This window comes from Tupaia chinensis, unplaced genomic scaffold (assembly GCF_000334495.1).
Source record: "Tupaia chinensis unplaced genomic scaffold, TupChi_1.0 Scaffold000062_1, whole genome shotgun sequence".
Classification (NCBI taxonomy): Eukaryota; Metazoa; Chordata; class Mammalia; order Scandentia; family Tupaiidae; genus Tupaia; species Tupaia belangeri.
The window spans coordinates 3369110-3387329 of record NW_006159520.1 but is presented as its reverse complement, the minus strand read 5'-3'; the positions used below and the strand labels follow the sequence as shown (position 1 = coordinate 3387329).

At 41.4% G+C, this 18220-nt stretch overlaps 1 protein-coding gene across 9 annotated transcripts in view; it reads left to right on the top strand.

The window, feature by feature from the left end:
* The window catches only part of MEIS2 (Meis homeobox 2), a 261354-nt gene that overhangs the window by 65943 nt on the left and 177191 nt on the right, over nt 1-18220 (top strand). For all 9 annotated transcript variants that reach the window (XM_006141705.3, XM_006141703.3, XM_027765607.1 and 6 more), the window contains one exon: nt 7449-7594. In XM_006141705.3, coding sequence (XP_006141767.1) covers nt 7449-7594 — 146 coding nt within the window. The remainder of the gene's footprint in view (nt 1-7448; nt 7595-18220) is intronic.

The window sequence follows — 18220 nt, the reverse complement described above, 5'->3', positions numbered from 1 at the left end:
TAGCACACACACCCTATAGCAAAAACCTCTCAAAAAAAAAAAAAAAAGATAAAAGTCCTGAATCTCAATCTCAGAGACTCTTGCTGTATTGCATATATCTGAAGCTCGTGTAGGCACTGGCTGGTTTGGGGGAGAAAGTCTGCACATTTCTATTTGAGATCAACCTGAACCAATTCTAACTCAGTCCCAGCCACTGGGCCCAAGAACCAATCGCTTCTCTGTAGTTAGTCCTTTTACTATAGAAGCAAGCTTGTTTGGGTTTGTCATAGACAACAGGGTTCAGACAAGGTAATGCTTTAAAAGTAAAAGTTTTGTTTTGTTTTTTAAAGTTTGTACACATAGGGTATGTGTGTTTGCCAGAGAGAAAGAGAGAGACAGGGAAAATGAGAAAACACCCCCAAGGGGGAGGACTGTGTTGTAATCCAGTCTCCTCTTGAAGTTTTAGGCATGTACACACATGTACCCAGTGTGTTTTTCAAGCCACTGGCTCCAGGACTTGAACTGCACGGTCAGCCATGTGGGATCCAGCCACCGTCACCACCATTCCACCTGGCTGGCCCAGTAAAAGATCATTTACATGTCCATGTGAGAGGACTGGTGATATTAACACTGGGCTGAAGTTGCCATGGCTGGGCTCTAGTTTGTCCTTGACCACATTAGTTATGGAGTCTTGAGCAAGAACAGAGCCTCCTGGCTCAGTTTCCTCACTGATGAATGTCTAGTTTTTAGAGAGATGGGGTAGGTAAAAGAAAATGGACTAGGGTCTTCTTGGTCATCGTATAGTGTTTCTGGGACGAGGACCAGGCCATGTCTTTGATATCAGACACATCATAGCATATCTGTACTATTTTTTTTGTTTTTAAGTTTTATTTCATAAGTGAGAGAGATAGTGAGAGAAAGACAGAGATAGCATGCCCAACAGGGTCTTGATCCTGTGATACACCCCTAGCTTCATCCAGCCCCAGGTCATGGGACACATGTGTCCAGCATATTCATGGAGGTCTCAAACACAAACTAGCAACCTTCCCATGTGCCGTGTGACACTGTTGCACCACTGTCTGGTCCCCCATCATCGTGGGGATTTTTATTTTATTATTATTATTTTTTTATTCCTTTACTCCAAACCATGCAATTGATATCTAAAATGTAGACAGATTTTTGGCTAAATGGAATGAGACAATATGCCAATAAAAGGAAGTGGTATCCTTTTGCCTGGGTAGTTTTTATGACCATGAATTTTGTGGATGAGAATTTCTGTTTTAGCACAGTCAGAGAATCCTCTCGTAGTGCCCCATGTCCTTCCTTGATTCACTGGATACGCAGATATGTGCATGAATTTTGACTATACCTGGTGCCCACGATATCCCCAGAATTTAGCTTCCTGTAAATAGGTTCTCTCTCAGTGTTGCTCTTTTAACTTGGGGGTGGGGGGACAGAGCAGGGAGGGGTACAGCTGCCTACCTGCACGCTGCCTTGCTCCGAGCATAGTCTGCTCAGCTGTGGAAAGTACGTGGGACTTCCTTGAGAACATGGTGTGAATCTAGCTAGAGAAGCTCTCAAAAATATTTCAGAGTTTTAAAACAGAAAGTGGGCCCAGAGATTTAGAACCAAGTCTTCAGACAACAAGAAGGGATAGAGACTAAGGAGATGTTCTCTGTGCTTTACGGCAGTGGTTCTCAAACTGGAGTGGGCATCAGAATCACCTGGACGGCCTATTGACACCCAGATGGCTGGGCTCCACCCCCAGAATTTCAGATTTGGTACGTGTGGGTGGGCCCGAGAATTTATATCTCTCGTCATTACTCAGCTAGGACTAATACTGCTGGTCTTCATTTTGAGAGCAGACACCCTACTACTGGGAGATTAGGATGAGGTTACATTTTAGAGGTCAGTGCATGTGGTGGAGAACACTGTGCCTTTTACCAACTTGCTCCTGAGGCTGTGTTAGACCCTTCAAGTTAGATCCCCTAGTTCTGTGGCTTCCTAAAGCAAGTTAAAGAAACAAACAGTGCTAGGCTGATTGCAAAAGCAAAATGGAAAAAATGTGTTAAAAATATAAATTCCAAGGCCAGCAGGTGGCACAGATGTTAAGGTGTTGGATCCTAAATGGCTGACTCTGTGGTTCAAAGCCTAGATCTAATAGCTTGAGTGTGCCTCAAATCCCTAGGAGACTAGAGGAGAGAGGATTACCGTATAGCCATTCTCCCTAGGGTGGGTGATTTCTCACTTTCTCTTTCTCTCTGTCTCTCTGGTGAGCACACTTACCCAATAGCAAAACTTAAAAAAGCAAAATAAATTAAAAAAAATAATAATAATACAGGCTGGCTCCATACCTTAGTGGTTAAGGGAGCTGGATCCCACATGGTCAACCATGGTTCAAATCCTGGCCCCAGTAGCTTGAAAAATGAATTGAGCACATGTGTGTGTACTCCAAATCTCAAGAGCATGGAAAAATGGAAACAAACAAACAAACAAAAAAAAACAGATTGTGTCCTGACCTTCCTTCATTGGGAGTGGGGATTTTGTTTTCTTCCTCTCTCTGTCTCTCTGTCCTCTGGCCAGCTTGTGTGTCCTCTGACAACACACACACACACACACACACACATTCTTGATCCCTGCCCATAGACTATTTTGAATCATTATGTCTGGGGTGAAGCCTGGGTTCTTGTGTTTTTAAGAATCTCCCCTGATCGAGCCTTCCGATAGAGTGGTAGGGACCACCTGGTGGTGTGGTGGTTAAGCTGACTGGATCCCAGATGGCCAACTATGTGGTTTGAATTCAGGACTTGCCAGCTTGAAAGACACACAAAGTGTGTGTGTGTGTGTGTGTGTGTGTGTGTGCGTGTGTGTGTGTGTATGTTTCCCCCAAATCCCAAGCCCAAGAGGAGAATGGAGGAGAAGGGATTGCCGCATGGATATTCTGCTGGGGGATATTCTCACTCCCTCTCATCTCTTTCTCTCTCTGTCTCTTTCTCTGACACGTGCTTGTGCCTTCTAGCAAAAAAAAAAAAAATTCCCCTGATCATTTAATTGACTTCAAATTTATCTGGCCACAGGCCTTCAGTATATCTTTCCATGGTCACCCACAAAATGTTCTACTAATGTATACCTATTTTGAGTATTTTTGCCCAAATCTTAGTATTTATTTATTTTATTGACAAGAGAGAGACAGAGATGGTTATTTCCAACAGTCTTGCCAAGTCGTGATCCTCCCTCTTCGGTCTCCCAGTTAGCTGTGTTCCGACACCTGGCCTACTTATGTCAGTCTGGGAACTGAACCTGGGTCTCCCCTGTGGCTCTACCTTGCGCGGTGGCACCCTACCCACTCATGCTAGCACAGCTTGGCCATCCAGTACTTCCTCATGCAACCTTTCATCATCAGAGGTGGCAATGCTGTTTGGATGGCTTGTGATTCATCTGTGCAGAAAGGCCCTTATTGACACTGATCTCTCCAAATGAGCGCCATTCTTGGCATGCTTTTAAGAGACTGAGTGTCACAGGCAACCTACCCAGCTGCTCCAGAGGAATAGACACCCCCCCCCCATCCTTTAGGTCCTATAATGAGTGTAGTTTCCCCAGTGTTGGGATTGTCAAAAAGAGGGGAGGACTCTTGAACAAACTCATTGATAAATTTAGTCATTCAGTCCCCAACAGACAATCACTGGGCATCTGCTATGGGTCAGACATAGAAGTATGATTACAGGATGTAAAGATGAACAAGAAACAAGACTGAGTATGGTGGCATATCCCTGTTCTCCTAGGTATTCAGGAGGCTGAGACAAGGAAGGTCACCAGTTTGAGCCCAGGCAACACAGCAGACCCTGTCTCTAAAATTAAATAAATAAGCAAATGAGTAGTTAAATTAAAAAAAAAAAAAAAAGGAAAAGAAATGGTTCTGGCACTCAAAGTTTCCACAGTTTTGAATGCTAACTTGAGCTGCTGAGAGGTAGATTATTATGCCCTACAACTCCTTCAGCTTGTGCATTTGTGTTGCTGTGTGCACATTTTTCAGTGCATAAACTCATTGGGCAAATATGCCGAGGATTGCCAACTGCCTTACATACAGATGCACAGCCTTAAAACAAAGAACATTATCCACCTTAAGAGTTATGAATTTGGGGCCAGTAGGTGGCGTGGTGGTTAAGACATCTGGACTCCCACGTGGCCAGTGACAGTTCTAGTCCCAAACCTGGCAACTTGCTTTCTCATTTTCCCTCTCTTTTTTTTTCTCTGTCTCAGTCTGTCTCCAGTAAACACACATGCTCAATAGCAAATAATAATAATACTAATATAGTAAAATAAAGAATTCAAAATAAAAAAGATTTACAAACTCCAGCATCATCTTCAACATTTCACTTTAGGTGGCAGATAGCACAGTGATCTTTCAAATAAATCATCACTCGTGTGGTTAACTCTCCGCGCTAGAGTTGGTGCATAGACCATTGGAGGAAAAAACAGTGGTACTTATTGTTGTGTTTGAGAAAGGAAAAAATTTTCCTCTTTCTACAGAGTTATAAACACCAATATTAACTTTAAAATCTGGTGTCTAGCATCTAGTTCTGAATATAAAAACCAGGCAGATTTTTTGTTTATAATTGTTATGCTGGATCTAAATCCAAATATTTCACAACATTTATATAAAATGGGCTACTTTAGATTAAAATTCATGTAATACTCCTGTCTTGTCCAGTTCAAGGCAGTCATCAAAGGATGCTCAACCGAGCTACATTTTTTCTTGAGCTAAATTGAGTGAATCATATAGTTTGAAGGCATTACCAGCCCTCTTTGCTTTTAAGCAAGAGAAAATGCACTATGGAAACACTGTCTCTCATTTTTAAGGTCACTGATTGGGTTAAAAAGGCAAATGCCTTTTTCTGTTGAACTTCCTTCAATTAAGCCATTAACCTTTTAAAATAAGTACATTCAAACATCTATCAAAAAAGCTAGATGAGTTTTAACAAAATCCTGACAATTTCAGCTCAAACATATACACAGAAACCATATGTGCTTAGGAAGAAATATATACACACAGGCATTGTTTACAGAGTGTGTTTTTATATTTGGAAGACATTGAAGGGAGAGTCATTCCATACATACATTATCTGAGATGTACATTCAGATAGCCCACATGGGTTTTATGCTAGGAGACAAAGATATCTTTATCCGTGGCAGGCAGACGGACAGACTGACTGACTTCAAACTTGCACTTGCTGTGTGGGTTTTTTTTTTTTTTTCCTCTTCTCCGGGTACTGCTTTTCAAAATTGCCTCGGGCTACAGAACAGCACCTCAGATCCCCAAGGCCTACTGCCTGGCTCCTAATAGCCACTCTCCATCTGTGTCACATGAACAGCTGATGCGATCCCGCCAGTGTCTGTATTTTGGAGAGCACATCCACCCAGGTTAAAATGCTAGGGTTGCCAAGGAGCAGTCAGAAGCCATTAGTGTGGGTGAGAATTTGCCTTGCAGCAGTTCCTTGGCATGGTGGAAAGCATGTGCGCGTGTCCCTGTGCGAGCTTGGGTGTGCTTGTGTGTGTGTGCATGTGTGTGTGTGAACACGTGTGTCTCCTTGGGCAGGCGACCCCCTGGTGTACATGGGTGTGCAGGGTGGGTAGGCAGATGAAGACTAGACTGCCTATACCCGGGATGCAAAAAGTCAAATGCCTTTTGTTTCCTGATACGCCGATTCGTTCTTTGACTATTTGGGGTCTTTTTTTTTTTTTTTTATTACTTTTTTTTTTCTTATCATAACAGAAGGCAAAGAAAAAGAGAACAGCAACTTCGGGGTCATGCTCTAGTGTTTGGGCAGATGGAAGGGAGCTGCTTTGCCTTGGGGCAGGGTGGTTGTAATGAAGTGGCCTGTCAGTCTGTAAATAGTGAGGGTCATCTCTTCCATGTGATGGAGGGTATCACATTGCAGCGAAAATGGAAATGTCAATAAAATTAATCTGCCAGCTCTTTGCTGTGGCTTTTCTGCTTCTCTGGTCAAAGAAGGTTGAGGGTTTTTTTCGGCAAGCAAGCAAAAGAACAGGTACAGAGAAGCCAGAGCAGACCTAGAAGCAAGAAGGCAAGTGGCCCAGTGGGCAGGGTGTCTGAGTGAGCACAAGCGAGGGGAGGGGGCCGGTCTGGGAACGAGCTGCTGGATCTATAGCATTCCTCAGGAAGCCACGGAGCATCCAGCTCAGGCTACATTGAGCACAGAGTTTATTGTTTTAGGCTTTCTTGGACAAGGTTTTTACTTAGCATGGGATTTATGGCATTTACTGCTAATGAATGTCTATTCTTAAATTACAAAAACCCCCATCTCAGCGCAATTCCCAGATGTCCTTCCAGGACCCCGGCTTCTTAAACACCAGCAGGGAGCATAAACTCTCCACTTCTCTGTTTTCCTCTTTCGTGTGGCTCCAGGCTAATGATGTGCAAGGAAAACACAGCCATCTATAAAGCCCCAGTGCTGTCCCCGTATTCTTCATTTATTTTGCATTTGATTATGCCACAAGTCGGATCTTGTTTCTTTCCTTTTTTTAAAGTTATTAGTTCAAATATTAATGTAGGGATATGGCATATATTGCTGCTCTTGATTGATGCCTTCCCAAAAACAGGAAGACGTGCTCGTATGAATTTTAAGAAAGTAGGGGTCCTGCAATGCCTTGCCAGAAGAGTTTTTCAGATACATAATTTAGATGCCCTCCAGGCAGGCTTTCAAGGCATTTTTGCCGGAGGGCAAGAAAAAATAACTATGACTGTTAAAAGTAAATGATTTTTGCTAATGCACAATTAATGCCAGAGAAAAGCACAGAAGAGAAAGATGTTGATAGAAACTTCTGATTAAGTGAGCACCCTACCTTGATGTGCATCATTTTTTTTTTCATGATAATGATCAGTGGTGCAGAGAGTTAAAAGTTTTCATGTCATGCAAATGCCGCGTGGAGGGTCATACGAGGTGTGTGTGAATGTGTGTGCTCAGGAGGTGACAGTTCTAGGAGGGGCTGAGCAGGCAGTGCGTTATGTGCAATGAACAGTGACACAGTTACTGTCACCTATGCAGGCAGCCTAGAATATATAGACTACAGAACATTTAACTTGATTACCCTACAGTATGTGTTCACTATGGGCATGGGGATGCATTTCCACCGAATGGGTTTTCTGATGGCGTTTTCCCACATTGGATTCCATAATTGACAAAGAGCTACTGCACTGTGTCAAGCACACAATTATAATTGAATTAATGATATGGGCGAGTGTGAGACACACAAAATTAACATTTGAAGAGGCCTGGTTTAATTTTGTCTTTTACATATTTGTGTCTCCAATTATACTTTAATGAAAGAGAATATACCCGTGTAATGGATGTCTTTCAACAAGCTTAGCTGAGCTCATCATTAGCCGCGCGTCCTTGTTGGCATCCTTACTGTGTTTTCTCTAATGTCTTTTCATTTCTTTCTACCAGGGGATGGTTTAGACAACAGTGTAGCGTCACCTGGTACAGGTGATGATGATGATCCGGACAAGGACAAAAAACGCCAGAAGAAAAGAGGCATTTTCCCCAAAGTAGCAACAAATATTATGAGAGCGTGGCTCTTCCAGCATCTCACAGTAAGTCAAGATGAAAAAGAAATGAAAGTTTCGGTTGTTTTGCTGAGTTCTCCTAGCACACTATGTAGATTCATACCGATTTTAAAAAAATCATAATAAGGTGTCTATTTTTTCCTTTCTTGAATTCTGATGACAGTTATGAAGTTAACATTTTACCAACTATTACCATCCGAAGAGCACCCTCTTGAAAGTGGCAGGTTTTTGTCTTATGAGACCAGGAATGGACCTTATTCAACATGGCCTATAATCCTAAACAGATAGAAGTCCATTTGTTATTTATGCTGAAAGGTTCAAGACCAACTTCGGAGAATGTAATTGCAACCATGGGACATGACTGTAAGGGGCTCTGAATCCGTAAACATTGCTGATTACATTGTTAATGAAAGCCATCTCTAGGAAGTGAAAAAAGTGCCTTGCCACATGCATGTCCCAGCTCACAGTGTCAGGTGCAACTTCCGTTACTGAAACGGTTTGCAAACATATCATGTGTTTATATGACAAATGCAGAAAGGTTAGAGGTGCTAGAAGACCTTTGTTTGGAAAATAGAGATTGAAGATTCTACTTTAGCTGTTCCAGTCGATTATCTTAAAAGCTAACCCTGTTCACTTCTGGGAAAGGATTAACTATGTGCAACATTTTTAAAGTAACCATTTTTCTTTATCCCCTTGTTTGTAATTGTTTTTGTGTGTCGGTATGTGCTGTTGACTCTAAGAAACAGGTGACATAAAAATTACAAGGTATTTGTACAGAGGAAGTAGGCACACTTTTATTTCACCATTCATCTGAAAATTCTGGGAAAACGGTAAAAATTTCAGAGGCTGTTTCTTGCTATAATATTGTTTTCAGGCCATTCTGTGTAGGCGAAGGCTTAAAGATAGAGGAGCACATAGGAAGCTGAAGGTCTTCTTTGATTATCCAACTTGTGTGTCGCCATGCTGAATGACATTAGTTACAGTGTCATGGGTCCAGGACGAGGTTCCACTTTTATTTATGGTGGTGGCTGCTGATCTGCTTTTCTCGCAGAGCTACAAAGGGCAAGGGGTGGAGCGGTGGTGGGGAGGGAAAAGAGAGAGATTCAAATTCCTAAATCGGCCATTTTGATGTAAGGACATTAGTAGCAAACTAAGGTGTATTGATCTGGCCTGTGGTGTCAGGATTAGCTGTGAGAACCAGCGAGGCTGCCCTGGTAGTGGTTGTTCTTGCCTCCCAGCTATGGCCATTTCAAAGGTCAGGGCCTGCACTGACTCGGCTCAGAGGAATTAGACAGAACATGCGGTCTCTGGGCTGATTACTTAACCAAAGACAAAATAATGAGTCCTAAGCAAATACTGACTAATTGAAAGGGCTGTAAATCCATTACATATTGGTCAGGGATAATCAGGAGTATTTAATCACTTTTATCTATTCAGGAGCACTGAAGCTGCAACAGCAAAGCCCTGAACCTTGCCATGTGGTTATTATTCTCATCATTATCAAAATTACTTCACAGCTGTTCTTTGCTACATCACCTCAGCTGGAGATTTACTAACCTGTAAAATGTTTTTAATTTGGAAGTCGAGTGAGTGTGAGGGGAGGGCTTTCTCATTTTTAACCGAAGGTTGGTTTGGTTAGAGTAGCAATGAGGGAAGGCCGGAGGGCTCCGTCACTCGTCACAGGCTGCTTTCCTCCGACCAGCTCACCTGTTTGGTGTCTCCCGCCAACTTCCTCCATGCTTGGCCTTTCTTGCTCAAAAATAGACTTCAACAGTTGCTTTCGAGCAGACACCTACTTGTGTTTTCAGCTTCTCCATTTGCAAAGCCAATGTCACAGAACAGCAGAACCTTGGAGAATCTGGCTGCTGTATTTACAAATGAGGAAACTGAGACCGACCGGCTCCAGGTCAACCTGCGACCAGGACGCCAGCTGCTTAGTCACTAGCTTTGTGCTTTTCCACCACGTTATGATGACTTTGCTAAAATCATTATCACTCTTAACAGTTGGATAGAAATCTCACAGCCTTTGGCATCAATATGCTCAAAACCAAAGGGGGAGATATCAAATGCTGTCTCCTTTACTAGCCTTTTTTTCTAAAAAAAGTTATTTACGTAATTTCATTTGTTATTATGATTATGTAATTTGACCAGAAAGAGACAGAGAGAGGGAGAGAGAAAGTAAGAAAGCAAGCTGCCAGGTCTGGGACTTGAACCGCAGTCAGTTATGTGGGAGTCCAGCACCCCAACCACCATGCCACCTGCCAGCTCCTCTTTACTTGCTTTTAAAGCTTCCTACTCCCCCAGTCCTTCCAGATACGGGAGACTTTACTCCTGTATTCTGTGAGATGAATCTCACGTGCTGGTGTCAGGAGCCTGTGCTGAACCTCATACCTTGTCCTGTCGATGCTGCCACCTCCCCCTCAGGACAATGCCATAGTGCACGTTGGCCACAGGCTGAAATTGTGGGTGGCCATTGTGGCTTCTGGGCACTTTTATGGCTCGCCTGTGTTTCAGACCAACTGGAGAGCTTTTCTGTACCCCAAATGTGCACCTATTTAAGTGTGCATAAGGCTCTTGCAGAATTCTCTGTCCTACTAACATTTAAGGAATGCCTCTCCTTGGGATTGGGAGAGAGGACTCAGTCTGACTGAAGGGAGTTGGGAAGCTTGCATTTCAAGTTGTTTTTCTCTGTCCTGGCTAAAACTCAGTTAAATCTGTTAAGTTCTCTGAACCTTCCTTTTCCTGATTTTTCAAATGAGAAGTGTACATGGTAGGATGCGTTCCCTGTTGTCCTGTGTCTTGGTTCTGCTCAGAAACATGTAGTCGGAGCAGCGCTCTGGACCAGCCTCGTGGTCATCCTTTCCTGTCCTTGCCTTTCTTCTTCCCTTTCACCAACTGCTTTATTTTTCTCCTCCCATGACCTTCTCAGCACATGCCTCTTTCAGTGCTTTCTCCACTGGCTTTGTCTCCCATCTTTCTCTTTGTGCCCCCTCCCTGCTTTTTCTGTACCTCCCATTATCTTAAGGAAATTCTCCTTGCTTTCTCTTTGAAAATGTTCCCCCTCTTCCCCTGCATTTCACCCCCACTGCAGAGAAGAGGTTCAGTAACTTTGATGAGGATAGTCCTGTAAAACTTTTACTTTCCAATCTTTAATGAGCTGAAAGATTTACTCGGCTGTAATTCTCAGCTCAGAAACCAAGAATAGAGACCCCTAACTAGCGACATGTTAATTTAGACTTCTTTTCTTACATGCACTAACAGGCATGAGGAAGTCCTTGGAAATAGAGATGCCCCAGTATATTTTTCTGTCATTTAATTAATTTCAACTTTCAAAGTGAAATGTTGGCTTTAGCTCACTGAAAATAGATGTAGTCTAAATTATTATTTCATGTAAATTTCTTTACAAGTGCATGATTCAATGTACATTCTTCCATTATTACTCTCTTTAACATTATTTCAAACTGGTTTGTTCCCTTTTGTGCAGTATGACCTGTTCTTGTATTACAATAATCCTCGATGTACCCTTTTTTCTTTCTTTTTTAAAAAAGAAGCTAATTGAATTATCTCATTATTTTAATTTGTTAAGCAAATGTATTTTGCATCTCAGGATGTGTTCTTAAAGAAGGGGGCTGCTAAGGCTTTGCCCCCTGAATAGGCCATTGGCCCATTTTGACATTCATGCATTCATTAACTAGCACAACATAAAAGAACTCTGGTTGTATTTTTTTTTTCCAAACACCCAACCAGCATGGAGCAACTTTTTCCAATAAGCCACAGGGGTCTCTCTACATATGTTCTCAACTGCAAGCTATTGTCACCTATTCTGAATACCTCAAAAGGCCTAGAGGGGAAAAAAAAAACACCTTAACAAAGGCCAACTGTAGCAATTGTTAAGTCTTAGTCTCAATATGACAAAAATCATTCACCTTCAGTTTTCTTAGAAGAACAATTTCTACTACAACTGTAACAGTTAAAGCAATCTCTCAAATTCCTGTGCACCACCAACTTTAAGGGGAGAGGTAACACACTTGCAGCTGATTGACTGACTACATGGAGGAAAATATTTTAACTAAATCCTAGTGTCATTTTAAAAAATGAAGCTGTTTGATAAAGTAACAAATTTCCATATTCAGAGTTAAGCACTTTGAATTTGCTTAGTGTGAGGCTAAATAATTACTTTCTAGTGTGTGTATTTCCGAAGTATCGTTTTTTTAAAAAAAAACTTTACAAAGCTCACAATAATTTTAAGGAAATAAGTTTATGTATGTTTCAGAAATTGAACTGGTGACAACATTGTTATATGATAACCTTCTTCCATCAGTAGATACTCTGCTTGGCTTCTTGGGCTAAGAAACATAATGAAGTTTGAAGAATAAATAACCTGTAAATGCCATGCTTTGAGGGAAAGGACCCCGCAGCAAAAATAAATAAATAAATAAACAAAACAAAACAAACAAAACCCCCAAACCTTAGAGAAATCCTAGCGAAGTATATTCCTTTCACTAACACATGGAGATTATGATCACAAAAGTAAACCTGCTATTACAACTGTTTTTATTTTACTTCAATGATAAAGAAAGAAACAGCAAGAAATAATACCCAAGCTGACAGTTTATTCATAACCATGAAAAGCTCCTCCACGCCAAGGAGCCCTTAGTGGTCTCAATTAGGTTCTTAGGCACCTCCACTTGCCACCTTCAAGAGCTCCCCTAGTTGTGCTGCAAAGAATATGTTTGATCACGGAATAAAAACAGGAAGTGCTCACACACAAAGACCCCACTTGCTCATACCAGTTTCTGACTAAAGGTCTTCTTAGTTGAAAACAGAGGGGTAAAGCTCACACTCAGGAGATGTGGGACTTCTTTCAAAGACATGTGAATAGAAGCAGAAGGAATTTTTAAAAAGTGATATAATATTGTACAACCTCCTTGAAATTCTACGTTCTTAAAATTCTACCTTTTGTTCATGGCATAATGTTTTGTCCCTTCTCCTTGTCTGGAGTAGGGGAGAGGGAACAAGCCTGTCCCTCAGATGTTTACCCATTTCACTCCTTTCATAGTAGAATGTGTTTTATAGGGTTTTTGTAAAGCTGTGGGTTTGGTAACAACAATATGTTTTAAAGTTCAGTCCTCTGTTGCATGATGACATTCTGGTCAATGGTGGTCCCATAAAAAGAATGTTAGGCTAAACCACATAGCCTAGGTGTGTAAACCACATAGCCTAGGTGTGTAAACCACATAGCCTAGGTGTGTAAACCACATAGCCTAGGTGTGTAAACCACATAGCCTAGGTACGTACTAGACTGTACCATCTACATTTGTGAAGGTATACTCTAATGTTCTAATGTTTGCACAATGATGAATTCACCTAATGATGCATTTCTCAGAACTTATTCCTGTCATTAAGTGATGCCTGCCTGTTTTTCACCCTATACAGACAGGGCACCCATGTTATGAGTAAATACAGTGTCACATTACATTAGAGATCTTTTACGGTGAGTTCATCAAGACCATATGACAGTGAACTTAGACTTTCAAATTCAAGTCCTCTAAAATTAGTCATTGTAATGTATGTTTGTATACACACACACACACACACACTCCTCAAGAGAGAAAGAGGGAAGAAGAAAGAGACAGAGAATTGGACTCTTTTGCCTTTTAACTAGTTCTCTTCATCTCATGCAGATCCAGATGGCTTCTTTTCTTAAATGAGTCAGTATGTGGTGAGAATAAGAGCACAGGGCCTGGAGTCTGCACCACAGTTGATTTTTTTTTTTTTAATCTTAAACTGTTACCCTTTCTGCACATCATGGATCATATCTATAAAATGGGGATACTTCCAGACCCACCTTGTACGGTTTTGACAGGGATTAAATGAAGTAATGTAAAGCTCTCAGCTCTATGCCTGGCTCTTAATAAGTATTAATATATAGCTGTGTCATATAAACTAACTATAATTCCTATTTTAATCTAATTTTTTGGTGGGCAAGACACTTTGACCCATAGACCTAGGTCACTGTGTTACTGCATCCTTTTCTGGGACTGTGTGAGATGAGTAGACAAATTTTGCCAGATAAGGCCTAAGTACTCTTCAGTAGGAGAGAATGTGGTCTGAATTCTGCTTCTAAATACCATAATGAACATTCAGTGGCTGCCCACTGAGGTTAAGTGGTAACATGGGAGAGTCCTGATAGCAACTAAAAGCCAGAGCATCCTGGCCAGCCTTCTATGTGGGGTGGGAAGCAGAGAAGAAACACGTGTGAAATCGTTCCGGATGCCTCAGCTGGACCTACTTTTAGTAGACAGTGCTTCCTCTTTTTCTTTTTCTGTCTTTTTTTGTGTGTGTGTGTGAGAGATTTTTTTGCTATAGAGCACGTGGGTTTGCCAGAGAGACAGAAAGCAAGAAATCACCCTACCCCAGATGGGATGGCCACACCATAATCCCTTCTCCATGGGCACTCTCACACATGCGCCTGTCTTGAGTTTCAAGCTCCTGGTTCAGGACTCAAAATGCAGTTGACCACATGGAAGTCCAGTGCCTTAACCGCTACACCACCTTCTGGCCCTGACAATGCTTCCATTCACCATATATGTTCTAGTATGTGAACAGAATCTAGAGTTGCTTGCTTCCTTGAAGTGTTGAGGTCTAGGCTCTCTGTAAGACAGCATAGTATGGTTTTTTAAAACAGGGGTCATCAAATGGGAAGTTAGAAGATGGGTTTAAGCATGTAATCTTGGGTAAGTTTTAAGTTACTTTAAAATGTTTTTTCTAAGACTTTTTAAAATTCGGGGCCAGCAGGTGGTGTGGTGGTTAAGAGCACTGGATTCCCACATGGCTGACTGTGGTTTGAGTCTCAGACCTGGTGGTCTGCTTTCTAACTTTTTTTCTCTCTCTCATTCTCACTCTCACTCTGTTCCTCTCTGGTCAAATTTAAAGAAATAAAGAAAAAAAGATTCTTTTAAAAAAGAATTTTAAAATTTTTATTATTATTATTTTATTAGACCTGAGAGAGAGAAAGAGAGAGAGAGAGAAAGTGAGAAAGCAAGTCCCTGGGTCTGGGACTTGAACCTTGGTTGACCATGTGGAGGGAGTTTAGTGCCTTAACCACCACACCACTTGCTGGCCCCAAGTTATAAGTTATTCAACCTCTCTTAACCTATTTCTTAGCTTCAAAATGAAGCTAGTAAATACCTGCCCTACTTAGCTGGTTGGGTTGCTGTGTGACTCAAATGATGGAGTCAGTTTATGAACTGAAATGCACCGCACGTTTGTCAAGTGCCTTGTCTTTTGGTTGTGTGCTTGGGTTTCCTGCTGCTTGAGAGGCTTCCAGTGTCTCGCCAAGTCACCCAGGGTTAGAGAGAGCGTGCTGCCCACTTTGTTCATCTCCACCCCGATTTCTCTACTTGTCTGTTTCCACAAGTGTATCCAAGGAGACACAGTGATAATTTCTACCATTAGACATCTTTTTAAGGACTTTGAATGGTTAATCAAATCAGTATTTCATAGACATTATTTATTCCTACTTGGAAATTAGTGCCTTCGTGAGTCTGAGATTGGTCTACTTAATACTAATAGCTATGGGCCAAATTAATACCAAATATGAAATGTTGGCCTTACACGGTAAGAGATGGCCGTTCTCCTATTCAGAGATGCAGATGTGCACTGAATACGAGTGGGCCTCATGGGCTGAGAGAGACTTCTATGGGAATGCATATGCAGAGCACACAGCTGAAAAACACCAGCAGCCAGAGCTCCCACAAACAGGCAGCCTGGGGAGGCCGCCCCTAGTCTTAGCCTCTGCGTTGTTTTTCTGCTCGCCAGGAGAAAACATCTGTGAATTATTTGAATGGAACCTTATACTGGAGACCGTCTGAATTGGTGTCATCTCTGTTTAATTTCAGGAAATGATGTCACAATGCATTAAATAACAATGCTGGGTGATTTATTTTCCTGTGGACATGCTGTCCTAAGCATTCCTCTTCTCTTGCAATGTTTCCAATTAACTGTAAGCCTGAGCGTTCTTCCTATTTCATAATGATTTTGAGGGGTGGTGGAGTGGTGGGAGACTGGGGTGGAAAGACTGGTAATTTCAGAGGTTGCTGAGGTTCAGAGCTAATGGCATATCCATCATGTCCTTATTGGGACGTGAGGGCTCTGAACTGAGCTGTGATCACCAGTGGCAACCTGCAACAGTGCTGGTTGGTTTTAAAGAATGTCTAAAAAAGAAAGCCTGAACATTCTGGTGCTAGCGGGCCAAAGAGCCACTAGATAATTTTAATAGCGACCTGCATACTGTAGCTTCTGCCTTTATCAAAGTTTCTATGCACTCCCTTCTTCAGTAAAGAATAGAGGACATAAGTCAATTCTGTGTGCCATCTGTCGTCGTTTTTACAATTTCTCAAATTAAAGAGACAGGCCAAAAATTTAATGTTGTGTCGAATCCTAGAAACTCCTCTAGAAGAAAGAAAATTGCAAGTGAATTTACTTTGTCTTTCTTGAGGGGGCAAAAATCACACGCTCATGTGTCACAGCCCTTTACTCATGGTCCCAATTTGGTGTTTAGAATTGGATTATGAGGACTTTTGCAGGGGAAAGGCCGATGTGTTCAGGATTTAGCAGCCTGTGTTCACGTGGCTCTGAATGACATTGAAGTAAAGTCACTTGTAGTAGAGTAGTGGCACGCTGGCTTTTCGCAGGGTGATGAGAAGTAAGGTCTACGCAAAGCAAAACATGTCAAGGCATGTCAAGGCATTTCTAAGTCCAACCAGCCAATCTCTATTTAAAAAGTTCACCTGAGATAGACTAAGAAATTGAACTCCCAGATTATAAACTAAGTGACAGATACATTTAAAATTTTTTTAAACTTTATTTATTTATTCATTCATTCATTTTAATTTGACCAGAGAGAGACAGAATGAGAGAGACAGAGAGAGAGAGAGAGAGCAAGCTGCCAGGTCTGGGACACAAACCATGGTCAGCCATGTGGGAATCTAGCACCTTCAACCACCATGTCACCCGCTGGCCCCGAGACAGATACAATTTTAAAATAAGTAACTGAGAGGTAGAACATAGGATTTTAGGACATCGAAACTACTTTTTGTGATGGTAGATTATGCATGTGTCCAAACCCATGGAATGTACCACACCAAGAGAGAACCCAAATGTAAACTGTGGACTCTGAATGATAGTGACGTGTCAATGTGGGTTCATTGACTGTAACAAATGGACCACTCTGGTAGAGGATGTTGATGGGAGGGGTTGCGTGTAGAGGGCAGAGTCAGTATGGGAGTTATGTACTATCTTCCTCTCAGTTACGCTGTGAACACTGATCTAAAAAATCTAATCTATTTTTTAAAAAATAAGTACTTGAGTGAGAAGATTAAAGAATGAAGTGCTTATTAAATTACCATCAAAAAGCAACTAAAATAATTATTAGCTCCAAGTTTAGCATCCAATTTTATAAAATATCACTTCAAGTATAATTGTTTAAAAATACGTTAAAGAATTCAAGGAGACGAGGAATTGAGGACCCTTGAATAAAGGAAAATAGAAGACATGTGCATATCTGAATATTCAGCTATTTAAAAACTCCAAGAGTAGAGTGCCATTAAATGCTGTTTAGTGAAATCCCTGAATATTCATTCAGATCATAGGGAAGATTTCCGTTTCTTCATTCCACAGGACCACAGTTGGCCTGTGTATTCTGTGGCGAAGTGGAGTGATTGGGAATTAAAGGCCGGGTTGACTGGGTTCTGAGGACACTGACTGTCCCTCTTCTTTGCTGTGGCACAGGGTCATGAAATGACCTTCTTGTTCAGGGCTGATTCTGATTTTAGAGTGTGACTGCACAGATTTCAGAGGACTTCCGTAAATGCCCTGCCTTCTCTGTGTTATCACATGCTTTTGCAATTTGGAACTGGTTATGGATAGTGAAGATGACACCCAGCCCGACCGCTCCTGTGAAGAAATAGTGAGTGACGTGGTGGGAGCACTAGGTTGGCTGAATGAAATTTGCCTTATTACATTTACTGCAGCATGCCACTTTCTGCATTGATTGGCAGCGGTTGTTTACAGTATGCAAAGTAATCACGGGCACCCTTTAAAGGTGTATTATCCTCTTAAAACATAATAGTAATGCTATTTTCATGCTTTTACATTTGCTATTCTATTCTGAACCGCCAAGTCCCAAATCTGCCAGAACTAATTTAAGTTGTTTTTATCTAATAGTGGATAAGTTGTCAAGTCACAATATAATGGCAGATAATTTTTCTTAAACTATAGTTTTACTTCTTGGTTATAATAGATAACATGAATATTTGTTGAAGCTGACTTGATTGTCCACACGTACACAAAAATTATACTTCAAGAGATATTGTCATAGAATTCCGGGATGACAAAAAAATGAAGAGAATATCATTATCTAATTTTTATGAGCGTATAGAAAATGAACAAGGGCCATAATGAGACCATTTCCCATCCTTGCCCCATCCCCACAATTAATGATATCTGATTATATAACATAACCAACCAGATGATGAAGATCCATCCTTGTCAATCCCTGCAGCAAATCTTGCTGTTACTCTTAATTTAAATACTTTGATGACCACATAATGTAACTCTCTAAATGTTTTTCACTTCTTACATTATTTCCCT